Consider the following 27,230-nt stretch of genomic DNA (forward strand, 5'->3'; position numbering starts at 1 on the left):
GCATTTTTTCTTCGGCCGAAAAAATGCTTTTAAAAGTAAAAAAAAAAGCCTCTGATGATCGCGCAGCTCAGCTGGGATCATCAGAACCCTTTCAAAGCATTTTTCTACAACCTCTTCAACCAAAGAGGTTGTAGAAAAAATGTTTTTACAAGGTTCTGGTGATCAGGCAACTCAGCTGGGATCATCAGAACCCTTTAAAAGTTTTTTTTCCTCTGGCGATCCCAGCTGAGTTGCCTGATCACCACCGGCTTTTAAAAGCATTTTTTTACAACCTCTTCAACCGAAAAAAATGCTTTTAAAAGTAAAAAAAAAAGTTGGCCACGCCCATCCAGTCACATTACCCCACCACCAAGCCAAAGAACCAGTAGTAACAAATTTTACATTTCACCCCTGAGTCAACTCTCAGAATTTGGGAATGGATACCAATACGTTTGTAGGTACCAGGAAGGGAAAAGCTTTTCTAAGGAGGAGTATTGGATATGTTCCTCTGGGTTTATTGTACAACAATTGACCTAGAAGTGCTAATCTGTTTTCATCTTTTTCAGATAGGGGTGTGAAAACTATATATTCTCAAGGTTGCCCTACACATGATGCAGGATGTGATATGACTATGGAAATATACGACGTGGGTATTTGGGAATTGACATGTTGTAAGGATCGGGACCTCTGCAACATACCATAAAAAATGGTGTATATGACGTAGTCTTCAGGTTTTTCTATACCTTAATCCACTTGTATGCTAGAAAAAAAATTCTCCCAAGTAGAAATAAAAAAAAAAGTAAAGCCAAAAAGAGCAGCAGCAAAAATAAAAATAAAAAAAGAGAAAAAGAAACAAAAGAAAAGTTCTTCAGACTCTTGTATGTCTTAATCCAATTTTTGGACATGGTATTGACTTAGAGATATGGCAAAAACTGTGGCTGCAAAATTATAAAATGACAATGTCAACTGCCTATAAAGAGAATTTGTATAAGATGTTTTACAGGTGGTATTTAGCCCCGACAAGAATAGCCAGAATGTTCAAGAATAAATCCGAAAAATGTTGGAAATGTCATCAGATACCCGGCTCATATTACCATATGTGGTGGATGTGCGTGGAAGCTAAAAGATACTGGACTAGAATCCAGAGGGTTTTTTTATTGGGGATCATACCTGAAACCTATAATAGATAATTGAGATATTTGATTGTGAATGTGGTAACAACGGCCAGGATTGTGTTTGCTAAAAATTGGAAAAATACCAATGCAAGATTTTTTTTTTTAATTTGAATTTATATCCCGCCCTTCTCCAAAGACTCAGGGCGGCTTACATTGTGTAACGCAATAGTCTCATCCTATTTGTATATTTATATACAAAGTCAACTTATTGCCCCCCCAACAATCTGGGTCCTCATTTTACCTACCTTATAAAGGATGGAAGGCTGAGTCAACCTTGGGCCTGGTGGGACTCGAGCCTGCAGTAATTGTAATTGCAGACAGCTGTGTGTTAATAACAGGCTGCATTAGCCTGGTGAGCCACTTCCCAGCCCTGAAATTATTAAGAAAATAATGGAATAATGGAATGTGCTGAAATGAGTAAATTGACATTTGAAATTAGAGAGCAGGAAGATAAACAATATTATAAGATATGGGACTTATTTTATCAATGGTTAGAGGGGAAAATATGATAAAGATGATTGGAGTTTTTTAATAAGGCAAGAACTATTGAATGACATAATGGTTTTAAAATGATGGAATAAACAGGATAATAAGATAAAATATTGTTCTAGAATGACTATTAAATTATAGAATTAGAGAACAAAATATAGCTGATTCAAGGATTAATTGATTAAAATATGTGATTACTAATTGGATGATAAAATATATGGTTAAATAAATTAATGATAAGTAATTGTTTGCACAAAAGAATTGTAACCCACACACCGACACATTGAATTTGGTTCGAAGATGCTTCTATGTTTGTATGTCTTAAAAATAAAAAACTTTTTCAAAAAAAAAAACCTGGACTACAAATATTCTCTTCTACGTCATCAAAAAACCACAACAAGGAAGGTTCTTTCTGTGCCAACGCAGAAAGCTCAAACTGCCCAAGGAGCTGCTGGTACAATTCTACAGAGGAATTCTTGAGTCTGTCATCTGCACCTCTATAACTGTCTGGTTTGGTTCTGCAACCCAACAAGACAGATACAGACATCAGAGAATAATTAGAACTGCAGAAAAAACAATTGCTAACAACCTGCCTTCTATTGAGGACCTGTATACTGCACGAATCAAAAAGAGGGCTGTGAAAATATTTACAGACCCCTCGCATCATGGAAATAAACTGTTTCAACTCCTACCCTCAAAATGACACTATAGAGCACTGCACATCAGAACAACTAGACACAAGGACAGTTTCTTCCCGAACGCCATCACTCTGCTAAACAAATAATTCTCTCAACATTGTCAAATTATTTACTAAATTTGCACTTTTATTAATCTTCTCATCGTTCCTATCACCCATCTCCTTCCACTTACGACTGTAACTTTGTTGCTTGTATCCTTATGATTTATACTGTTATTGATTGTTTCCTGATTGCTTATTTGTAGCCTATGGCTATCATTAAGTATTGGAAGTGTTGTACCTTGATGAAGGTATCTTTTATTTTATGTGCACTGAGAGCATATGCACCAATACAAATTCCTTGTGTGTCCAGTCGCACTTGGCCAGTAAAATTCTATTCTATTCTATTCTATTCTATTCTATTCTATTCTATTCTATTCTATTCTATTCTATTCTATTCATCTGATTAAGACAATAGCTGTGACTCATGGAAGCAGCAGATAATTATGTTCAGCGAAGGCATTCAAAATATGCAAAGACATTATTAATAGGGTATGTAAGAGATGGTGGGACCCTGAACGTAACACGATCTCATATTCTTGTTTGACTTATTATCGTTTATTTCATGTCTAAAGACTCTTCCAGTAATGAAACTACTTCAATCCAGAATTCGTCCAGCAAGTGAATGGCAGCTCAAATCTATGAAGAAACAGCAGACACCCTGATATGCTGTGTGACCCCGTAACAAAGAAGAAATTGTGAGGTGCAAAACTGATTGTAGGGAGATCTGATGCCATGAATGTTGTTCAAAGCTGAAGAGGGCTAGAAACACAAAAATTAAAAAGCTAGTGTTTAAAGTCACTGAAGCAAACTCAGCTCTGAAACCAGAAGCTGCATTGAATCACAGAAATCACACACTTCAAAACAAACTTTATTTCTTTATTAAGTTAAAGGGTTGTCCATCTCACAAAGGAAGAGATTCTGGATGGTCTTCAATGAAACTAAAATGCAGGTAACCCTTGACTTACAACCACAATCAAGGCCAAAATTTAGGTTGCTAAGCGAGACAGTTCTTAAGTGAGTTTTGCCCCATTTTACGACCTTTCTTGCCACCGTTGTTAAGTGAATCCTAGAGTGGAATTAAGGAGAAACTTCCTAACAGTGAGGACAATTAACCAGTGGAATAGCTTGGCTTCAGAAATTGTGGGTGCTTCATCACTAGAGGTTTTTAAGAAGAAATTAGACAACCACTTATCTGAAACTCTACAGGTTCTCCTGCATGAGCAGGGGGCTGGATTAGAAGACCTCCAAGGTCCCTTCCAGTTTATTCTATTCTATTCTATTCTATTCTATTCTATTCTATTCTATTCTATTCTATTCTATTCTATTCTATTCTATTCTATTCTATTCTATTCTATTCTATTCTATTCTATTCTACTCTACTCTACTCTACTCTACTCTACTCTACTCTACTCTACTCTACTCTACTCTACTCTACTCTAATCTATATTAGTCTATTCTAGTCTATACTAGTCTATTCTATTCTAGATCACATAACCCTTGGATAGTTCAACCGTCATAAGTACATGCCAGTTGCTAAATCTCTGACTGTTGGGCTCAGTTGTGGCTGTAAGTATAGGTAGCCCAGCCCCAGAGACGAGGCAGGTTCTGGGGGTCTTGACCTTCCAGAAGAGCATGAAGATTCAACTCTGCCGGCTGGTCTGGGGGTCCAAGGGGGCCCTGCAAGCCATGGGTGGTTGGTGGGACGAAGGAGCTTCTTCTGCCTTTCAACTCTGCAATTGTCCCTTTTAACTTTTTTTTAAAAAACCTCTTTGGCTTTTTTCAAAAAAACTTCATTTTCAACTGCAGCTTTTATATCGTTGGAGGGTTTTACCAAAATTGCTAGAACACTCCAGCGATGATGGGCAGTGCAGAAATTTGAGAAAAAAAATGATCATATATACAGATAGTCCTCAACTTACAAACACAACTGAGCCCAATATCTTTATTGCTGTGAGATATTTGTTCAGTGAGTTTTCCTCCATTTTTTGAACTTTGTTTCTCTAGTTGTTAAGTGAATCACTGCAGTTCCTAAATTAGTAACATGGTTGTTAAGTGAATCGGGTTTCCCCCTTGACTTTGCTTGTCAGAAGGTCGCAAAAGGGAATCATGTGATTCCTGGGATACTGTGACTGTCATAAATGTGAGTCACTTGCCAAACGTCCAAATTTTGAACATATGACCGTGGAGATGCCACAACGGTCATAAGTGTGAAAAACGGTCATGTCACTTTGTTTAGTGTTGGTGTAGATTGAAACATCAATAAAAGAACTGTTATAAGCCAAGGACTCCATAATACAATATAACACAATACAATGTCATGTCATATATCATGTAACAGGTATCAGGTATCAGATATCATGTATCATATCCCCTATATCATATCTCCTATGTCATATCCTATATCATATCCTATATCATACCATATATCATATCATACAATATCATTTTCAGATTTGGAAGCCATATTAGGCCAGAAGCTTCCATGCTGCCTCCGCATCCTGTGTGGAAAAGTAGGAGGAAGGATTTAGTAGAGGGGTTGTCTTTAGTCATAATAGCATTCTTCCTGTCGGTCAAGGTCAGGCCGATCCTCCATCTGGAGAAGGAATGGCCGGAGTGCTGTCTCGAGATGGGATGGATAGTGATTGGAGCGTGTGATTGACTGAGGAGTGAGGGGATGGTTCTGGGGGTTTTGATTTACTGAGGGAAAGATTCGGGTTTTCCCAGATGTGCCAGTTTACCTATTCTAGTAAATAGAACTTTGAAAATGCTTGCTTCAGAGTTTTTACTTGGGGTTTTTTCTGGAATGCTGACATATCATATATCATAATAAAAAAAATTAAAAAACCAAGCTCCGTGGCAGACTTAGCCAATCAACAAACAAAGCTGATCAGCCTTAATCTTGGTTAGGTTCTTTTGAGATCTAGCAGGTTGAGGGACACCATCACACTGGGTCATTCCACAGGTGACCCCTAGCTTTGCTTCCCATGATATCACGAATGTTATCAAGGGGAACCTCCATATCCCATCCCTGTTTTCTTGGGAAGTAAGAGGCCCCTTGGGTTATGACATCAGCTGTCCCCCATGAGAACATAATGCTGTGATGTCAAGGCCCTGGGACAGAGATATAAAGGTAAAAGGGATGAGAGGGGAGCTGTGGAGAGTTGAGGAGAGGAGAGTGGAGGATAGTTGAGTTGATTTATATTGAGCGGAGAAGAGTAGAACATAACGGAGTGGAGGAGATAAGAACAGAGCGGAGCTAAGAGCAGAGCGGAATAGAGGAGATAATAGCAGAGCATAGCAAAGTGGAGTGGGAGATATAAAAGCGGAGAAAGCAAAGCGGAGTGGAGGAGATAAAAGCAGAGTAGACCAAAGTGAAGTGGAGTAGAGGAGATAAAAGTGGAGGAAAGCAGAGTGGAGCTAAGACCAGAGCAGAGCAGAGTGGAGGAGATAAAAGTGGAGAAAACGAAGCGGAGTGGAGGAGATTAAAGCAGAGCAGAGCAGAGCAGAGCAGAGTGGAGGATATAAAAGTGGAGCAGAGCAGAGTGGAGGGTAAACAGGCAGAGCAGAGCTGAGTGGAGGATAAAAAAGCGAAGCAGAGCTGAGTGGAGGAGATAAAAGTGGAGAAGAGCAAAGAGGATTAGAGGAGATAAGAACGGAGAAAAGCGAGGCGGAGTCGAGATAAGAGCAGAGCAATTGTGGGTGAGATAAAAGCAGAGCCAAGCAAAGCGGAAAAGATAAAAGTGAAAGAGAGCGAATTTGATTGGAGGAGATAAAAGCAGAGGAGAGCAAAGCGGATTGGAGGTGATAGGAGTGGCAAAAAGCAAAGTGGAGTCGAGATAAAAGCGGAGCTGAACGAAGCAGATAGGAAGAGATAAGAGCAGAGAAAAGCAAAGAAGAGTCGAGATTAAAGTGCAGCAGAACAAAGTGGAGTGGAGGAGATAAAAGCAGAGCAGAGTCAAGAGGATTGGAGGAGATAAGAGTGGCAAAAAGCGAATTGGAGTCAAGATAAAAGCGGAGCTGAGCAAAGCAGATAAGAGAAGATAAAAGCGAAGCAGAGGGAAGCGAAGTGGAGGTGATAAAAGGGGAGCAAAGTGGAGTGGAGGAGATAAAAGTGTAACACACCGAAGTGGAGTGGAGGAGATAAAAGCGAAGCAGAGCCAAGAGGATTGGTGGAGATTAAAGTGGAGAAAAGCAAAGCGGTGGAGAGGAAAGTGGAGCAGAGCAAAGCAGAGTGGAAGAGATAAAAGTGAAGCAGAGAGAAGTGAAGTGGAGGTGATAAAAGTGAAGAAGAGCAGAGTGGAGGAAATAAAAGCAGAGCAGATCAGAGTAGAGCTAAGACCAGAGTAGAGCTAAGACCAGAGCAGAGCGGAGCGGAGGAGATAAAAGTGGAGCAGAGCAAAGCTGAGTAAAGAAGATAAAATCTGAGTGAAGCAGAGTGGAGGAGATACAATCGGATCAGAACAAAGCGGAGTAGAGGAATTAAAAGCACAGGAGAGCAAAGCGGAGTGGAGGAGATAAAACTTGTGCAGAGCAAAGTGGAGTGGAGGTGATAAGAACGGAGAAAAGCGAGGCAGAGCAGTGGAGATAAAAGCCAAGCAAAACAAAGCCGAGTGGAGGGGATAATAGCTGAGCAGAGCAAATTTAAGTGGAGGAGATAAAAGTGGAGCAGAGTGAAAGAAGAGTGGAGCAGAACGAATTTGAAACGAGTGAAGAGTAGACCCTTGCAAACTTTGGAATATTAGTATATCAGGTAAAGTTGCACCTTCATTCTGCAGGATGGGATGGGATGGGATGGGATGGGATGGGATGGGATGGGATGGGATGGGATGGGATGGAATAGAATAGAATAGAATAGAATAGAATAGAATTCTTTATTGGCCAGGTGTAATTGGACACACAAGGAATTTGTCTCTGCTGCATAAGCTTACAGTGTACATGCAAACAACAAAGTGATAGGTCATAGTTCATAAATCATAGTTACAATCGTTAATCATAAGATACAAACAACAATTTATAAATCATAAGATACCTAGGTTGTTGGCTATTCCTGCCGGCTTAGTATTATCTGCAAATTAGATAAGTTCCCCTTCTATTCCATGTAGATAAAAACCCATTAAAGATTACTTGTTGAGTATGGTTTGTTAGACAGTTACAAATTTAGCTGATGCTGATGCTATCTATCCCACTTGTTTCTAGCTTACCAGGAAGTAGGTTGTGGTCTACTTTGTCAAATGCCTTGCTGAAGTCTAAGTATAGTATGTCCACAGCATTTCGCTGGTCTACTAATTTAGTCACTTTGTCAAATCATGAAATAAGATGGCTTTGTCCTGATCTGTTTTTAACAAATCCACGCTGGCTTTTAGCTATAACTTTATTTATTTCTAGATATTGGCACCTCTATTTTGATTGCCTTTTCAAGTATTTTCCCATGTATTGATGTTAGGCTGATTGGTCTGTAATTTCCTGGGTCCCAACCCCCCCCTTTTTTGGGGAGATGGGAACCAAATCACTCTTTTCCAATCCTCTGGTAGTTCCCCAGTGCTCCAAGATTTTTGAAAGATATGGTACAATGGTTCTGAGATAACATCTGCCAGTTCCTTCAAAACTCTGGGATGTAATCCTTCAGGTCCTGATGGTTTATATTCCTCAAAATCAGATAGGTGTTCTCTCTCTCTCTCTCTCTCTCTCTTTCGTTGCTTACTTTAACTTTTATTTCTAGCCTGTCTTTTACAGTTACGTTTTTGGTAGGTTGGGCTATAGTTTCTTTTTGGGTGAAGACCAATGCAAAGAAGGAGTTAAGCAGCTCTGCTTTCTCTCTGCTGCCTTCAACTTCCTTGCTGTCTTCTCTCTTTAGTGGACTTTTACTTTGGTTGCTGTGCCAAACAAGACAGTTGTAGAGGTGCAAATGAGAGATTCCATAATTCCTCTGTAGAACTGGCTCAGCAGTTCCTTGGGCAATCTGAGCTTTCTGAGTTGACTCAGGAAGAACATGTGATAAATAGATAGATAGGAGATAGATAGATAGACAGACAGACAGACAGATAGATAGATAGATGATAGATAGATAGATAGACAGATAGATAGATGATAGATAGATAGGAGATAGATAGATAGATAGAGTAGATGATAGATGATAGATAGATATAGATGATAGATAGATAGATGGATTTAGAGGATTGATAGATAGATGATAGATAGATGATAGATAGATAGATAGATAGATAGATAGATAGATAGATAGATAGATAGATAGATAGATAGATAGATGATACAGATAGGCAAAGAGATAGAAAGACAGACAGACGGAAAAACCATGGACCCCTCCTTTCAACCCTTAGTTACAAACCTTCTCCTTTATGGACAGGATCTCCTTCCAGTTTCAGCATAAGATGGATCATTCGTTGAGAAAGCTGCGCTTTCTGAAGAAGAAGGAGAGCAAGCAGATCACCAATAATGACCCACGGCCTTGGGACAACCAAGAAGCCCACTTCTCTGGCTCCCACCCATCCAGTTCCTCAGTCACTCAGAGAGCCACGCAGGTCTTGCCTCTGCTTTTGAAATCTTCCCCAGCTCCAACGGAGGTCAAGAAGAAGGTTCAGCCTTCAGTACTGGTGCTGCCTGATTTCACCCAGCGAACAACTTTCAGGACCCCTCCGAGGGCTCCCCAGGGGGAGATCAAGCCTGGCCTGAAAGAGCCCCCTCCCTTGCCAAGGGGCTTTCCCGAGAGGGAAAGGGCTCCGATGAGAAAAGGCTCTACAGATGCTGGCCGGCCTTTATATCCAGGTATAGATGCTACAGGGCTGGGCTATCTATGGAACCAGCCTTGTCCTATCACATCAGCCCATCCCACACAATCAATCAATCAATCAACAGAGCCAGAAAAGACCTTGGAGGTCTTCCAGTCCAACCTCCTGCTCAAGCAGGAGATGCTATACAATCCCAGACAAATGGCTATGCAATCTCTTCTTAAAAGCCTCCAGTGATGAAGCCCCCATGATTTCTGGTGGCAAGCTGTTCCATTGATTGATTGTCCTCACTGTTAGAAAGTTTCTCCTGAATTCCAGTTTGCTTGTCTCCTTGAGTAGCTTCCATCCATTGTTTCTCTTCCTGCCTTCTGGTGCTTTGGGAAATAAGTTGACTCCCTCCTCTTTGTGGCAACCCCTCAAATACTGGAAGACTGCTCTCTTGTCACATAGTCTTTTCTCTAGACTAGCCAAATCCAAATCCTGCAACCGTCCTTCCTTCGGCAGAGGAGTTATGGTGCAGACTCCATCAGTCAAAAGGTTTCGACTGGTGGGTCTAGGAAGAGGGTCTTCTCTACCACTGCCACTGTAAAAGGGAACATCTTGCCCTCAGAGTAGAGGAAAGACCTCCTCCCTCTTAGCCTTTTTCAAAGACTATAAATAAATTATAAAATTACAACACTGTGAAATTTCAAAGCAATAGAAAATTCCTATTCCATATATAAGATGGTTGTCTAAAAACATGAAGATCAGGAACTCGAGACTTATGACACATTTGACCCCTCCCTCTGGCTCAGCCTGGTGATCCACCATACACACCTTGTGTCTCTCTGCTTTGAGAAGGCTTGTCCCATCGAATTGCCCATCAATCTCAGTCTGTCTCTTTTTCTCAGAACTCTCCGATGAATGCTTTCGACATTTATGGGAGAGAAAGAAGCCACTAAGAGGGAGACCAGTCAAAGAACTCCTGGACTTGATGGATGAGAGAGAAATGTTGGAGACCATCTTGGACAATCTTCGTCCTTTCCAGGTAAGCAGCTTGATTTATGTTGCGGTTTGCCCAGAGGACCATCGTGGAGAGGTTGCAGAAGCTCGGCCTACCTCAGTGGCCGGTAGACAAAAGTAGACAAATCACATTTGTCTACTTTTATCCCAAAAGTAGACAAATGTGATTATCAAGAATTTGCTGAACTCTGTGGCCCTTGATGGAAGGATCATGGAATGACCATAGAATGATCACCTCAACCATTTCGGACTCCACCTCAACATCAAGACAACTGGGTACTTAGAGACTGTCACCACCCCTGGAATGCTTCAAATCAATGGAGAAAACCTGAAGAAGGTGGACAATTTTTGGTATCTGGGATCCCACCTTCAAAGCAATGGTGACATCAGTGGGGAGGTGTGAGCAAAGGTGAATGCAGCCAGGATGCGTTGGCAAGAGCTGTGTTACTGGACAGATGAATGCCAACCCATCTGAAATCTAAGATCTACAAAACAACCATCCACCCTGTTACACTGTATGGCACTGAATGCTGGGCGGCAACAACAAGGATCGAAAGCTATTGGCGTGACATGGAAATGCAAAGGATCCATTGGATATCAGACACCTCCCTTCTCGACCACATCACAAATGACACCATTCAAATAATTTCTGCTTATTTGAAAGACTATACACAAGAAAAATATATTTTAGAATGGAAAATGTGGATTGATTCTATTCAAAATAAGTATCAGATAAAAAAATATCGAATAGCATATGAGTAAATTTAGGAAATATTTTGTATTAGAGATATCTTTGAAAGAGAGGGGAATTGAGAGTGTGATTATGTGTGGAGTGACTAGAGATTATAATTTAAGATTTATTTTGGACTATGATTGTTAGTTTTGATACCCTGCATTTTGTTCGGGGAAGTCGGGGTGAGTGGGGGGTAAGGGGGAGGGGAACTGGGGGAGGGATGAGGGTAGAGGATGGAGTGATGGTTTAATGTACAGGGATTATTGAAGATGTATAAATATAATTAATGTAGGGTCGGGTCTGCCCAGGTACCATTTTAGAATGGTGGGGAGGAAGAAAGGAAGAGAGAGTAGGAGATAGGAAAGAGGAGAAGACGGGTAGAAGAGGGAGAAGAGGAAGGAAGAGGGTAGAAGAGGGAGGAGGAAGGTGTAGGGCGGGGGGGAGGAGAGGATGCAGATAAGAGAAGGGGAGGAAGGTCTGGAAAGTAGAAGAAGGTAGAAGAGGGAAGAGAGTTAAAAGGAGGGGGTGGTGACTGGGCAAGCCCGACTAATTGTATATAACTGTACATTGGATGAGTTGTTGGATATGAATGTAAAAATAAAACTTTTTTATTAAAAAAAATAAAACTGTTCCTTCCTTTGCTCCTTCACTTTCTCACAACTTCATTTTTGTTGTTCTTGTTGTTGTTGTCAAAGCAGATTCCTTCAGACCAAAAACTGCCCAGGAAGAAAACAACTAGATTGCCCCCCATTCAGCAAAGCACATCTCACTTGTCATCTCAAGACAAGGTAAATATGCTGAGGTTTTACACTTTTAGGGCCGCAATTGTCTTAGATGCAATGTCAGAAGAAGACAGCTTGCTGTGGCCGACTCACCGATGCCCACAAGCTATGGCAGACTCGCCATGAGTTAATTCAGCAATATCCTTCTTTCCAATAATGTTAAAAATCATTTTAACGTTTGTCATTCACATTTCATTTGGACCCTCCTATGGGAATGGGGGTTTAAAGTAGCTTTTTAAGAAGAAGAATGGCAATTCTTGACTTATTAGATTTATATGTTGCCCAATCAGGTCACCCGGAACCACTTTCCCTGTGCTTGACCGCAGGGAGTCCATTTTTGATTATAATTTATCCAATATTTCCTTTTCCTGGCCAATTGGTGGAGCTCCCTAGGACTCACAGACTCTTTTTCCCACCTTCAGATTATGCTGTATAAATACTACGGGGTGAAGCTGCAAAAATCAAGGCAGAAAGAGTTGGTTAGGGAGCAGCTCAGAAAACTGCTAAGTTTTTCACTGCAGGAGGAAAAAGACAGAGAGGTGAGTGGGAGTGGGATGCCTGCGGGGGCTGAGACTTCTATCTTTGTGGGGTCCTTAGTGCTCTCTGAGCTTGGATGTTTTCTTGCAGACGTTTAGTGACCCAACTAGGTCATGTCATCAGTGCTAGAAGGGAACAGATTTTGCAGAGTGGAGGTGAAGGGAGGAGGAGGAGGAGGAGGAGAAGGAGGAGGAGGAGGAGGAGAATTGTGGGGTCTTTGGTGCTCTCTTAACTTGATTGTTTTCTTGTAGATGTTTCATTACTCAAGTAGGTAACATCATCAGTGCTAGAAGATAATGGGGGTTACAGGGAAGAGGAGGAGGAGGAGGAGGAGGTGGAGGAGGAGGAGGACTGTGGGGCCCTTGGTGGTCTCTGTGCTTGGTTGTTTTGTTGCAGACATTTCATTAGCCAGCTAGGTAATTTCATCAGTGCTAGATGGGCCTGGGATTTGCAGAGAGGAGGAGGAGCAAGAAGAGGTGCAGAAGGGAAGGAGAAAGCAGAAGATAAAGAAAAAGGAAATGTGCACATGTCCTAATTCACAAACATTGCTTTGCTTAGGGAATCTCAGAAAGCATAAACATCGTTGCCTATTGTCACCTGCCACAAATTTTAGAGGTCCTGGAGGAGGCTGGTCACTTCCGTCAGCCAAAGTCACCTTCTGAACTTAAAGCCCCGACTGAGGTAAGACCAGGGATGGTGTTGCAAGGTCTGAGACTCAGTACAGAAGGAGACTGGGGGATTCTGGGAAGGAAAGTCCAACGTGGTTAGAAGGACTTATGCACCAGGCTGTCTGGACTTCTCAGATTGGTCATAGATCTCAAAGACCTGAGATGTAGGTGGTGCTGGAAATTCTCCATCTCCATCTCCTGGAGAACTATTTTATAAGGCTAGAGAAGATGATGAGTAGCCCCAACAAACATCTCAAATAGTCCAAAGGTGCTTTTTCAAAAGGCCTGGATTTTGCTTTTCCTGAAGACATTTTGCTTCTCATCCAAAAAGCTTCTTCTGTATTGATCAAAATCAGAACTGAAGAAGCTTCTTGGATGAGAAGTGAAACCTCTTCAAGGAAAAACAAAGTCCAGTTTCCTTTGGAAAAAGCACCTTTGGGACAACCATGACTTGGGTGACTAAGAAGCTCCATCAGTTTCCATCCATTGCTTCTTCTCTTGTCTCCTGGCGCCTTGGGAAATAGTTTAACCGTCTCGTCTTTGTACTGACAGGACTTACAGACTCTCTCTGAAAGATGGATTCGGACAACGTTAATATTGTGTTATGGCCAAGCAGTCCTCGGAGCCCAAGCAAACGAGATGGTGCCTCCTGGACAACATTGTCTCTGAAATTCTTGGGCAGTATGGCACCATGAACAAGGTGGGCTGGTTTCCACCTATACTTCTCTTAATGCTGAGTTTAATTACAAGAACCATTATAATCTGGAGTCCTTAGCTTGGTTGCTTTCTTACAGACATTTCATGACCCAACTAGCATGTTGTGGGAGAGGGGAAGAAGGAGGAGGAGGAGGAGGAGGAGGAGGATCTATGGTCATGCTACATTTATTATACTCAAGGCAGTGCATGTGCCTTATACTCTTTCTTCCTTTCCATCCAACAACTCTGTGATATTGTGTGAGTCAACTCACCCAGCTGGTCTCATGCCTAAGGCGGAACTAGAACTCATCATCTCCTGGTGATTGGCCCAAAGTCTCTCAGCTGGCTTTCATCCTAAGGCGGGACTAGAACTCACAGTCTCCTAGTGATTGGATGAAAGACAGTTGGCCTTTGTGCCTTAGGACTAGGACTCACCATTTCCTGGTGATTGGCCCAAAGTCTCTCAGCTGGCTTTCATCCTAAGGTGGGACTAGAACTCACAGTCTCTTAGTGATTGGATGAAAGACAGTTGGCCTTTGTGCCTAAGGCAGGACTAGAACTCAAAGTCTCCTGGTGATTGGCCCAAAGTCTCTCAGCTGGTTTTCATCCTAAAGTGGGATTAGAACTCACTGTCTTTCTTTCTTTCACTTTCTGCCTCTCTGCTTTTATTTTGACAAGTCCGATTTATTTATCTTGTTTGTTTTAACGTATAAATCCAATACTTAAAACAAATTATTTGAAGAAAAGGTGGGGTTATAGTTCCAGCATCTTCATATGCCTTCTTAATATCACACCTTTTGTTTTGAGGATACAATTTTCAACTTAATTTTCTTTTTAAACTAATATTTACTTTTTAAATTTCCAACATGTTTTTTCATGATAATTGCACACCGCTGTAAAAAATTGTTCTAAAATGTTTTCCTCTTGAATTTTTCTTTTTAAACTAATATTTACTTTTTAAATTTCCAACATGTTTTTTCATGATAATTGCACACCGCTGTAAAAAATTGTTCTAAAATGTTTTCCTCTTGAATTTTTCTTTTCGGGGGTAGGAGTGGGGTCAAGCTTAAGCAATAAATCTTCTCACCCAGACAACACACCGTTCACCATTTCTCTTCTCCTGCACAAACAATGGTTTCTGGCTTCATGGGAGAGGTTTTTGACTCCCGCTGCTCCTAGACTTCGGATGGGGGGGGTGTTCCAAGTCAGGAATGGGAGATGTGGCTCCCCTCAACCTGCAAGGTGGTCCCCCTTTGCTTCACTACCCCTACAGGGTGGCTATGGCTTCGAATGAAGCCCCCGACAGGGAGAGCTAGAATTTCAACCAGAAGTCCTTCCTATTGGTGTTTCTGACTCCCCCACTCCCCACCCCGCATTCCCACTTGTGTTTCCCAGGACGAAGGGCTGAAGACTGCGTTCATGAGGTCAATTATCATGATCACGAAAGCTGTTGCCTACAGCAAGAGGCAAGACATCTATTTACCACGTAAACAGGAATTGGTCATGAACATCATTGTAAGTGGGGAGAGGGAGGGGAGGCGGGTGCTCGTGCGGCTATTTATTTTTAAAAGTGAATTGGAATCAAACTGAATACCAATCAATTGAGTCCAAAATATTTCTGTTGCTAAGTGGGACATTTGTTAAGTGAATTCTGCTTATTGTATGACCTGTCTTGCCACCGTTATTAGATGAATCATTTTCATTAAATTATTCACACGGTGGTTAAGTGAATCTGGCTTCCCAATTTTATATAGGTCATAAAGAGGCCACAGTTGCCCTTCCCTGACTTAAATCATGGTCACGGGACACTGCAAACTATCATAAATGCAAACTGGTTGCCTAGTGACCAAAGTATGGTCACATGTTTGCTGAGGAACTTTGCATCTGGGTCATAAGTAGCCCTGGAGAGATCCATCATAAGTTTAAATGGTGGCTAAGCGACCAGTTGTAAGTTGTGGACTTCCTGTGCAACCAGAAAAAGCATAGGGATGGGAATAGGGGCAGCTGGATGGTGACCATATCTCAGGAGCTTTCTTAGGTGTATTTCCTTCTCCTTTCAGGAAGCCATTGAAGAGCATCCCGCAAGAGCCCTGTCTGTCGTCATTCTCCATAAAGCAATCGTCACCATCACCTGCATGAGGTATGTACCTGATCTGCCCTCATCTTCTCACCAGCTCGGTAGGAACTTGGAATTTATTTATTTATTTATTGTTCACATTTTTATACCGCCCTTCTCCGAAGACTCAGTTTGACCCAGTGATGAAATTTCCATGCCAAGTCCCCATGCTCTAAAGCAGGGGTGTGAAATTCAATTTCATTGAGGGCCGCATCAAGGCTGTGGCTGACCTCGGGAGTGGGCAGGCAGGGGTTGCCGAATGAGTGGATCTGGCTGACTGGGTAGGTGTGGACAACTGGATGGGCGTGGCCAGATTGACGCCATTCGCCAAACTGCTGGCATGTTTCCTCTTCGCATTGAGTAGACTGGTCGGAAGCCATGCTGGCCCGATCTTTCCTCTTTGCATTGGGTAGACCAGGATGGCTCCACGGGCCAGATCCGACCACATCGTGGGCTGCATCCATCCCAGGGGCCTTGAGTTTGATATCCCTGCTGTAGAGCATGCATTGAGTTAGCAGGTCAGCCCCAGAATTTGGAAGGGTGAAGAATTTGCATGCTGGCAATCTGGGCAGTTCAGATCTGGGAAAGGAGGTGAGCATGCTTGTTTAGATGTGTGGGGTCCTTGGTTTTCTTTCAGCAGGGTGGTTTTCTTGCAGACATTTCATGACCCAACTAGGAAACATCATCAGGGCTAGAAGGAAGCAGGGTTTGCTCTCACTTGAAATTCAAATTCATGGCTTGCCTTGTCAGTGTTGGTGGGAGTGTTTCTGGTGATCTGGTCTAGTAGATTAGATAGATGATGGATGAGAGAGAAAGAGAAAGAGAAAGAGAGAGAAGGAGAGAGAGAGGGAGAGACGGAGTGGGAGAGGGAGAGAGATCCTGTATCCAGGTTTGGTCATCACGATATAAAAAAGATGTTGAGACTCTAGAAAGAGTTTAGAGAAGAGCAACCAAGATGATGAAGGAACTGGAGGCTCAAACAGATGATGAACATCTGTTGTTGCAGACATAATAGCAGAGTTCTGAAATTTGAGGGGCTCTCACAGAGAGGAGGGGGTCAACCTCCTCTCCAAAGTACCTGAGAGCAAGCTAAGAAATGGTGTGTGGAAGCTTATCAAAGAGAGATCCAGGAGAAACTTCCTGACACCAAGAACAATCAATCAGTGGAATGGTTTTCCTCTAGAAGTTTGTGGGGCTCCATCACTTGAGGTTTTCAAGAAAAGAGTGGACAACCATATGACTGGGATGGTTTAAAGACCATCAAGCAAGGGTTGGAGTAGAATGTCCCTTTTGACCCAATGAGCCTGTGATCTTCTCACCAGCTCGGTAGGAACTTGGAATTTATTTATTGTTCACATTTTTATACCGCCCTTCTCCGAAGACTCAGTTTGACCCAGTGATGAAATTTCCATGCCAAGTCCCCATGCTCTAAAGCAGGGGTGTGAAATTCAATTTCATTGAGGGCCGCATCAAGGCTGTGGCTGACCTCGGGAGTGGGCAGGCAGGGGTTGCCGAATGAGTGGATCTGGCTGACTGGGTAGGTGTGGACAACTGGATGGGCGTGGCCAGATTGACGCCATTCGCCAAACTGCTGGCATGTTTCCTCTTCGCATTGAGTAGACTGGTCGGAAGCCATGCTGGCCCGATCTTTCCTCTTTGCATTGGGTAGACCAGGATGGCTCCACGGGCCAGATCCGACCACATCGTGGGCTGCATCCATCCCAGGGGCCTTGAGTTTGATATCCCTGCTGTAGAGCATGCATTGAGTTAGCAGGTCAGCCCCAGAATTTGGAAGGGTGAAGAATTTGCATGCTGGCAATCTGGGCAGTTCAGATCTAGGAAAGGAGGTGAGCATGCTTGTTTAGATGTGTGGGGTCCTTGGTTTTCTTTCAGCAGGGTGGTTTTCTTGCAGACATTTCATGACCCAACTAGGAAACATCATCAGGGCTAGAAGGAAGCAGGGTTTGCTCTCACTTGAAATTCAAATTCATGGCTCGCCTTGTCAGTGTTGGTGGGAGTGTTTCTGGTGATCTGGTCTAGTAGATTAGATAGATGATGGATGAGAGAGAAAGAGAGAGAGGGAGAGAGATCCTATATCCAGGTTTGGTCATCACGATATAAAAAAGATGTTGAGACTCTAGAAAGAGTTTAGAGAAGAGCAACCAAGATGATGAAGGAACTGGAGGCTCAAACAGATGATGAACATCTGTTGTTGCAGACATAATAGCAGAGTTCTGAAATTTGAGGACTCTCACAGAGAGGAGGGTCAACCTCCTCTCCAAAGTACCTGAGAGCAAGCTAAGAAGTGCTGTATGGAAGCTTATCAAAGAGAGATCCAGGAGAAACTTCCTGACACCAAGAACAATCAATCAGTGGAATGGTTTTCCTCTAGAAGTTTGTGGGGCTCCATCACTTGAGGTTTTCAAGAAAAGAGTGGACAACCATATGACTGGGATGGTTTAAAGACCATCAAGCAAGGGTTGGAGTAGAATGTCCCTTTTGACCCAATGAGCCTGTGATCTTCTCACCTCATCCCTCCTCTTTTCTTGTCTTTCATTAGCCGTATGAAGCCTCCCTTGAACTCGGAGATGAGGGCAAAAGTGGCAAGTAAAAGCATCGAGAAGGTGTTTTCCTTGCCACCTTTGAAGATGACCACACTGCAAGCAAGCAGCCCAGCCCAATCAACTCAAACTCAGGTGAGCAGTCCAGATGGAGCAAAGCCATATGAGATCCACCTGGAAACAAGGATGTGGTAAACGTGATTCAAGATCTCCTCAAAAACTCTGGATCCATCCATCGAGCCCAATGGCATTTTGGCCTGTCCGTTCATCTTTGGTCTTGAAAGTATGCATCCACTTCTCATTCTACGTTTCTGGATCATAGGACTACCTATTTTTAAGTCCTAAACATCTCTATAGGGTTTTCCTGACCATCTTTTCTCTCTTCCTCCACTTCTCTTTTATGTTCTGCTTGAAGTGTCTTCTCAAGACCAATTCCCACCTCCCCCCTTTGCCCCCCCAAAAAAGAAGGACCACGGTGGGGCAGAACAACCATGTGCTGCATGCACCAGCTTTGATTCCTAGTCTCAGAGAACCCTCAGAATTCAGACACTTAGAAACCGGTTCAGATTTACGACGGTCGCACCAGTCAATGGGGAAGCCGGATTCACTTAAGAACCATGGATTAATTTAACAACCACAGTGATCTGCTTAACCATGGTGGCAAGAAAGGTCGTAAAACGAGGGCAAAATTCACTTCACTAATGTCTCGCTTAGCAATGGAAATTTTGGGCTCAATTGTGGTTGTAAGTTGAGGACTGCCTGTATTTGAATATTCCAGAACTGTTAAGGAAGACATTCAACCTTTTAGTCGTTCTTTTCTGAAATATAACAGGAAGGAAGTACTTTTCTTCCTTGTGTCCCTCCCAAGAAAGCATTTCCCCAAACTCTGGGAGAAAATCAATCCTGCAAGGTGGGCCACTCTGTTTCCTGCAGACTTGTGGACTTCAACTCCCAGAAGTCCACGACTGGCTAAGGATTGCTGGGAGTTGCAGTCCCCCAGTAGTACTAAAAGGGCCGTAAGTTCCTTGCCCCTGGATTTCTTCCTCTTTTAGGCGCTGTTCCTTCCTTTACGCCACTTCTTCCTTCAGATATTCTTTTTCTTTTTTAGGATTTTTATCACCAGACAGTGAACGCCTGCAACACCATGCTCACCAGCTTGCTGTCCGAGGCTCCCAATCTGGATGCCCTGCAGGATATCTTGATGGTAAAGAGTGATTCTTTCTTGGGGTTGGTCGCACGGTCAGCCAGGTGTTTAGGCTGGATTTGGTGATTCTGTCCAGCTGTTGAGTCCCTCCCAAGGAGCTGGGATAGGCAAATGTGGCTGTTAGATGGGAAAGGTATCATCGCAGCTGCCGAATGTTACAACTCATCACGGCCACCGGACAACTTGCTGTGGGAGAATTCAACAATTCAATTTAATTAATTTAAGTAGTTAAAAATGATTTTAAGTTTTGTTTTGTCCCTCCTCTGGCATCTTTTCATTAATGAGTCTATTCCACTATTTCTCTGAGATTCGTGTCCTAGACTCTGGCAGCTGTTCCAAGTAAAGCTGCCTTCTGCAATAGACCAATGCAGATTTTGTCAATGCCGATGGGATTCATCTTAGCAACAGAAATTTTGGACTCATTTGTGGTCGTAGGTCGAGGAGTAACTGTACTTGTGATGGTTGCAGCATCATGGGGCTCACCTGATTGCCATTGGTGAACTGCCCAACTGGCTTCCGACAAGCCAAAGTCTACGGGGAAAGCGAGATTTAGCTAATGACCGCATTATTCACTTAAGGACCGCAGGGATTCGTTCAACCCTGGCAAAAAGAGGTCATAAAGCCAGTCACAAGTTGCTTAAGGTCCACCTTGCTAAGCACCCCAAATTCTGGTCGTAAGTCGAGGACTACCTATACAGAAAGTCAACAACTTACAACCATTCATTTAGTGAGCGTTCAAACTTACATTGGCACCGAACAGCTTGTCAGATGGTCACAAAAGGTGATCCCACAACCTGGGATAGTACAACTGTCATAAAGATGAGGATTTGCCTAGTGTTCAAATTTTGATCACTTGACCATGGGGACGCTGCAACGGTCGTAAGTGTGAAGAATTGTCGTAAATCCCTTTTTCACTGCCATTGTAACTTTGAAGAGTCACTAAATACCAATAGCACTTAGACTTACATACCACTTCACCGTGCTTTGCAGCCCTCTCTAAATGAGGACCCGGAAGGCTGAGTCAACCTTGAGCTGGTCAGGATTGAACTGCCGTACTGCTGACAGTTGGCAGAATTAGCTTGCCAAACTGCAGTCTAACCACTGTGCCACCACGGCTCTAGATGAACTGTTGTAAGACTAGCTGTATTCCAGAAATCTTCCATTCCTACTCTAGTTTTGAATCTGGAATAGACCTAAATTGATCAATGTCTCAAATTTGTTTAGTTTCTTAGAGTTTCTCCCCAATCCTGGCAAATTCTGCGGCTCTTCCAAGTGTGAATCACAAATTCTTCCTTTCCTCCTTCTCCTTTGTTTCTCCTGGCAGCACACGAATCCCTGGATTGAATCTTCCAAGAGTCATGAGAAAAAGAGGGCCCTTAAGAGCACCAGGCACCTCCTGAAGTTTGTTTCAGAAAATGTAAATTTTGACGTAAGTCACCATTTGGGATGAGAATGAGAAATTTTCAAAGAGGAAAGAAAACAACCCCAAGAAAGTCCAGTTGCCTTTTGGAAAAAGCACCTTTGAGATGTGACCAGGAGGATACAAGGAGTCCTGCATGAGCAAGTGGCTGGAGGAGAAGACCTGCACAGCCCCTTCCAGCAACTGTGGTTCTTTGATTCTAAAGTTCTATTATTCTGTGATTCTAAAATTCTATAATTCTAAGGTACTATGGTTCACAGATTCTATGATTCAAAGATTTGAAGACTCAAAGATTAGGATTCAAAGATTCTATAATTCTGTGATTATGATTCTGTCATTCAAAGATTTTATGATTCAAGGAGTCATTGATTCAAAGATTCTAGGATTTTGATTCTAAGATTCTAGGAGTCTAAGGTTCAAATATTCGATAATTCTGATTCTAAAATTCTAAGATTCTATGTTTCTAAGATTCTGTGATTCTAGAATTCTAAAATGTATGATTCTAAGATTCTATGGTGCTATGGTTCATATTCTCTGATTTCAGCTGGCTGAAACCTTCATGAGCCAACCCCCTTCTCATCTTTCCCCTCCTTTTTTCTTCCTTTCATTAGATCACAGCTGAGTTTTTTTTGCTGGGACGGCTGGTGGCTTTGCTGGCCCTGCACATTGGCGATACCAGCAAAGAAGTTGGCCAGACGTCCGCAGAGGCCGCCTACTACCTCCACCACCTCCTCATGAGCAAAATGGGTGAGAAAGTTGGACTCCAAGGGTTGCAAGGAGCCCAGGGATGTTCACTGCCCAGGAGAAGGCTGGGTGGCACAGCCTGTGGCGTGACCAGGACCCCGGTCATTGGGCTGGGCAGAGATGCCTGGAATTTTCAGTTGATATTGGCACTTCTCAGGGCCAGGGGTCATTTGAAGACTAAGTTTCTTACGTTAAGTGGGCCAGGTAGGCAAAGCAGCTGCAATCAGCCAGCCTTGGCACATGGATCGGGTCTTAGCGTGTTTTGCAAAGTCACCTTTTAGTCATTGGAGGGCTGGAATCTGGATGTATTGCAGGAAGCCAGAAAATGGCTTAACAAAGATACGGGTTAAGGAAAGAGTTAAAGAGGGCTTATGAGTGTTCATTCCTTCATTCAGCCATTCAGCCATTCATTCATTCTCTCTTATGTAACCCTATTTTTTCCTTCCATTTACAGTCCCACCTAATGTGTTAACTTAGGAAAGGGGTACTTCAAAATCTCCATTCCCACCCACTCCAGGGGAAGGTTACTGCAAAAATCCCCATTCCCTCCCGATCAGCTTGGGAGGCAGAGAATAGATGGGGGCGGGGCCAGTCAGAATTTTTACTACCGGTTCCCTGAACTACTCAAATTTTCCGCTGCCGGTTCTCCAGAAGTGGTCAGAACCTGCTGAAACCCACCTCCAGTATGCACCACAAACACACATACACACGGCCTGATGATGGTGCCAGGTAATGAGAGCTGGGTGAGGTTCTTAGTGCTCTCTGAGGTTGGCTTATTGCTTGCAGATGTTTCATGACCCAGCTAGGTAACATCATCAGTGCTATGAGGGAGTGAGGTTGCAGATAAGAGGAGGAGGAGGGGGCAGGGAAAGAGGGAAAGAGGGAGATGGAGAGGAAGAGGGGAGGAGGAAAGAGTGAGAGGGCGATGGAGAGGGAGGAGAAAAAGGAGAAGAAGAGAGAGAGGAGAGAAAGAGGGAGGGAGGGAGGAGGAGGAGGAGGAGGAGGCCTGCGGAGTCCTTGGCGCTCTCTGAGCTTTGTTGTTTTCTTGTGAATGTTTCATGACCCAACTAGGCAATGTCCTCAGTTCTAGAAGGGAGGGAGCTTTTCTCTGGGTTTCTATACAAGAGTTTTGCCCTGTCAGGGTTGATGGTCATCATTACTGATGATGTTTCCTACTTGGGCAATGAAACATCTGCAAGAAAACCACCAAGCCCAGAGAGCACCAGGGACCCCTCAGGTCAGCCCAGAGCTACAGGGCTCTTCTATTGGAACGACTAAACTGGCCATCAGACAAAGGATGTTCAGAAGTTCCGAATGTCAAAATGTGACCTTCTCTTGTTTTCCTCCCACAAAAGCCAAAGAAATGGACCAGAAACCCAAGAACAAGAAGGGGACTATCGCTCGTTGGCTGAGGGAGGACTTCTTCATTTCGGGCCCAACAATATTTTATAATAACGTCTCCAAAATGGCTAAGGTATGTTTTAGTGCAGCAATTTGCCTGGCTCTTTGTTGATCTTCCTTTCTCTCCTCCTCTTGAATGGAGAAACTCAAAAAAGTCAATATCAGAGTGGGGACGGCATGCTCCAAAGGCAGGAGGGTGGATATCCATCCCCCACAATGTCTAGGAGCAGGCGATTGCAGCTGCCATGTTGGCTTCTTTCATCCACATCCTAACTTCACCTGATGGGTGACATGGAATAAGGCCTGCCTCTCTACATGGGGTGCTGTGCCCAAATCTGGGTCAAAGTCTCTGGCTTGTTGAGAGAAGGAGGGAGTCAAAACTCTGATGCATCTCTGCATGGTCTCCTTTTTTTCTTTCCCATAGGCCTTTGGTGAACATCTTGGCCCATCCCAATCAACAGAGGTGATTTTCAAAGCCCTGGAGGTCCTGACACACCAGGACAAGAACATGTCATACACTGCAGGACTAATGCTGAGTTCATTCTTGGAGGAATGTGGGATGGAAATGGAGGAGGTAAGAAAATTGTAGGGTTTGGAGCAGACGGGATCTAGAGATTTTGTAGAATACAAAGATTAGAATGGGTGAGACCTTGTTGGCTTAGTGACAACACTTCAGCTGGTTTTAAGAAGGCTGGGGCTGGATGGGAGACCACCAGCTGAGCTGAGGGCTATTGAGAAAGGTGGTCAACCCTTCCCGAAAGAAGATAAGGGCAAAACAGAATAGCCCTATTGTTTTCATGAAAACTAACATTTGGAGAGCCAGTTTGGCAGTGGTTAAGGCACCAGGCTAGAAAGCAAGATAAATTCAAGTCCTGTCTTAGCCATGAAAGCCACATGGGTGATTTTGGGCCAGTCTCTCTCTCTCTCTCAGCCCAACTCACTGCACAGGGTTGTTGTTGTGGGGGAAAGAGGAGGGAGAAGGTATGTGATGGATATGTTCTCCGCTTCGAATTATTCGTAAGAATAATTAAGGTGGGGTTAAATAAATAAATAAATAAAAATGTTGTCACCCAGGGTCACGAGATAAAATTCAGGTGCTTAGCAAACTTGTTCCATACTATGACGGTTGCCGCCGGTCTCATCCCTCTGATCTCTCTTTTGCTCTAGCTGCCTATGATCGTCAAGGAGATGTACACGAGTCTCCCGAATATCTTGGACCCTGCCACGAAAGGAGAATGTCTAAAGGCAGTGTGTCACCTGGCCGCGAAACGGGTGAACGGAGTCGTCGACATTCTCCTTGAATGCTCGGTGGCCTGCGATGGGTAAGAAGAACCTCAAGGAGATGTGCCTCCTACTTTCTTAGATCCTACACAGATTCTCAATCATTTGCAATAGGGGCGAATACCTGTAGCTCGGGTGGAGGATGAGGGTGGAGGTTGGTTCTCTGAGCTTGTGGGTTGGTTGATGAAGGTCTTGTGGTGGGTCTTGTATTGGGGAGGTCGTGTGCTAATTGGGGGGAGGTTGCGGTTGGTTGGTTTAGGCCCATTGCAGTCGCTGGTTGGCTGTGCAGTTGATTTGAATTCTGAGGAGTTTGATGTTTAAATTTTAAATGTGGATGGTGAATTTGGAGAGACTAAATTTATTATAAGAAAAAGAAACCCCAAAGAAAATATTTTTGAAACAGGATTGGATATAAACTGCAAGAAAAATTTTGAAAAAAGAAAAACTTACAATAGGTAGCCCTGTCAAAGATTTTAAATTGACTCTCAACTGGAATGTAAAATTGGAAATTGGAAATATAAAAAAACTTAAAAGAGGAAGAAAGAAAGTTAATTGGACTTAATACACAAAACTGGATATATCATTTCATTGTTGATTTGGAACTTGTGGATTCTAGAGAGCCTTCTACTGGCAGAAAAAAAATACTACATTGAACATTTTAAATATGGGAAATTTACTGTGTCCTTGAGGAATGAGCCGTGAGAATTTGTAAGGAGGGTTTGTTTGTCTTCTCAAGAACTGAACGTTGATAATACAAGAGGAGGAAAACAATAAACTTTAAATTGGACTTAAAAAGCAACTAACGTTAAAATGTGGCAAGAACTAACTGAGATGGTTAAAATGGTACGTTTATCGTTTGATACGGACAGAAAAAAATCAAGACTGCTTCCAGACTATATTCAACGGAATGAACAAGATATTAAAGAGAAGCAAGAAAATAATCCTGAAGATAAAAACACTGATGAAAAATTAAATGATTGCATTGGGAATAGCAATGGGGAAAAAAAGAGAGTGAATAACAGTTTTAATGATTACACTGGGATTAACAGCGAAAAAAATAGAAAGGTCAAAAAGAAGCAGAGAGGAAAAAAAGGGAATAGATTAGCTGAGAACAAAGGGCAATCTAGGCGAGAAGTGGGATTAAAAATGTGAAAAATAAAAAAATTCAGAGGGGAAAAATGGAATGATTGCATTGGGAAAACAATGGGGAAACAAGGAAGGTAAGAGGAGAAAAAGGGAATAGACCAGAAGAGAACTATAAAAAGAAGAAAAAGAGAAGAAAGAAAATGGGTGGTATATTATAGATGGACCAGGAGAAAATGGACAAGGGAATAATCAACAGATAGGAAGAAGGGTAATATGAAATGTAGATAAAGTGATAATTGTATTAAGAATGGTATTAAGATTAATATTGGTAATTATACTATTTGAAGAAGAGGAGATTTGGTAAATAAAATTGAAACAAACAAAATTTTACAGTGGGACTGTAAAAATTAAATTATCCAAAATGAAGCATAAAAACAAATCTGAAGAGTTGAATTGTTTCTGATTAAGATGGAATAGATTTGGAATAAAATGATAGAAGAGATTAAAAAATTGAAATTTAAATGAAATGAATAAAATTAAAAATATTGGGATTGTTAAAATTGAACTTAAATGACAATATAACTGATTTGATATAAAATGATTTACTTAGAAGGGTAACTGTATACAAGTATAATAATCGTCTGATAAATAATTGTGATAGAAGTAATATTGATGATTATATTATCTGGAAGATGAAGTATATTTTGTAATCTTGAAAATGTAAAAGAATTGTATGAATCCTGGGACTGTAAAATTTGAATGATAAAAAAGAATGGAAATTAGTTTTAATGATTAAATTTTTAGATAAAATGATATAAAATAAATATCAAGAAATATATGCTTAAAAAGGTAAAATAATGGATAAAATAGTAAGATATGGGTCCAACTTTGGGAAAAATTGATACTAAAGAAATAATTGTGAAGAAGGAAATGATTGAATGATTGTGTTTAAAGTAAAGGGTTTCAATAGATTAAAAAAGTATGAAAAATATATATGATAAAGAGAGAAATGAAGAGAATAATTTGAAATAGGTGGAGATAAGGAGGTGAGGGCAGATGGTAATATTGATTATATGTTTTATAAAAAATACAAATAAAAGATAAAAGGGGGAAAGTAGAATATTTGGCAGAAATTGGAGTCTATATAGTAAATATGGAGAAAACAAGCTGCATGAATTTTGACTCGGTCAATACTCTATTCAGAAGATATGTATTGTATGTTTGTGTGTCTGAAAAAACATAAAAACTTTTAAAAAAGAAGGAAATGGGGAAAGAATGTGATTTTTTCCCCCAATCTATTTTTTCATCTGCGCAGAAGTGCCAGGGAGCTATGGAAGGCGCTGGCTGAAGACCCCTATGCCAATATGAAAATCATGAAGCCCCTCCTCAAAAGGCTTCAGGACGAAGACCCCAGCACCGAAGCCGTCGGGAGGAGAAACAGCAAGTCTCCCATGCCCATTGCGGTAAGCCCTCACCCGGCGCCTCTGCTTTCCTTTGATTTAAAGATGGGCCATGCCTGGGGGAAGGGGGAAGGGGCTGAGCAGAAGAGTCACCCTCGGGGGTCTCCCCATCCAGAGCAGGCATGCCCTGGATGGAGGGAGGTAGTGGGCAAACTGGTGGGGGCTGAAATTGGAGCAAACTATGGCGTATGGCATATGTCCCCCCCAAATGCCCCCACTGAAAAGAGAAGTATCTGTGGGCTTCCTCAACAGAACATCCATCCATCCATCCATCCATCCATCCATCCATCGGTTCATCTATTCATTAATCCATTCATTCATGTATCCATTCCTTTATTCATCCATTCATCCATTCCTTCATATATTCATTCCTTTATTCATCCATTCATTCATCTATTTATTGATTCATTT

General features: G+C 42.3%; 1 protein-coding gene across 1 annotated transcript; it reads left to right on the forward strand.

Moving 5' to 3' along the window:
- The first annotated feature begins 14,946 nt into the window (after positions 1-14,946).
- LOC131203650 (maestro heat-like repeat-containing protein family member 7) lies at positions 14,947-26,811 on the forward strand. Its single transcript, XM_058194065.1, has 9 exons — positions 14,947-15,061; positions 15,607-15,686; positions 18,223-18,358; positions 19,332-19,427; positions 20,752-20,856; positions 21,459-21,594; positions 22,947-23,566; positions 24,160-24,314; positions 26,675-26,811. The coding sequence occupies exons 1-7, from the start codon at positions 14,966-14,968 to the stop codon at positions 23,102-23,104; spliced, it is 807 nt and encodes a 268-aa protein (XP_058050048.1). The 5' UTR covers positions 14,947-14,965; the 3' UTR covers positions 23,105-23,566; positions 24,160-24,314; positions 26,675-26,811.
- Positions 26,812-27,230: the final 419 nt, after the last annotated feature.

The sequence above is a fragment of the Ahaetulla prasina genome, chromosome 9, assembly GCF_028640845.1.
Source record: "Ahaetulla prasina isolate Xishuangbanna chromosome 9, ASM2864084v1, whole genome shotgun sequence".
In the NCBI taxonomy this organism is placed as follows: domain Eukaryota; kingdom Metazoa; phylum Chordata; class Lepidosauria; order Squamata; family Colubridae; genus Ahaetulla; species Ahaetulla prasina.

Coding starts and splice junctions, on each gene's coding strand:
- LOC131203650 (XM_058194065.1), top strand. CDS start 14,966: ATGAGGTCAATTATCATGATCACGAAAGCTGTTGCCTACAGCAAGAGG. Junction 20,857..21,458: donor CAGAAAATGTAAATTTTGAC/GTAAGTCACCAT, acceptor TCCTTTCATTAG/ATCACAGCTGAGTTTTTTTT. Junction 21,595..22,946: donor CCTCCTCATGAGCAAAATGG/GTGAGAAAGTTG, acceptor CTCCCACAAAAG/CCAAAGAAATGGACCAGAAA.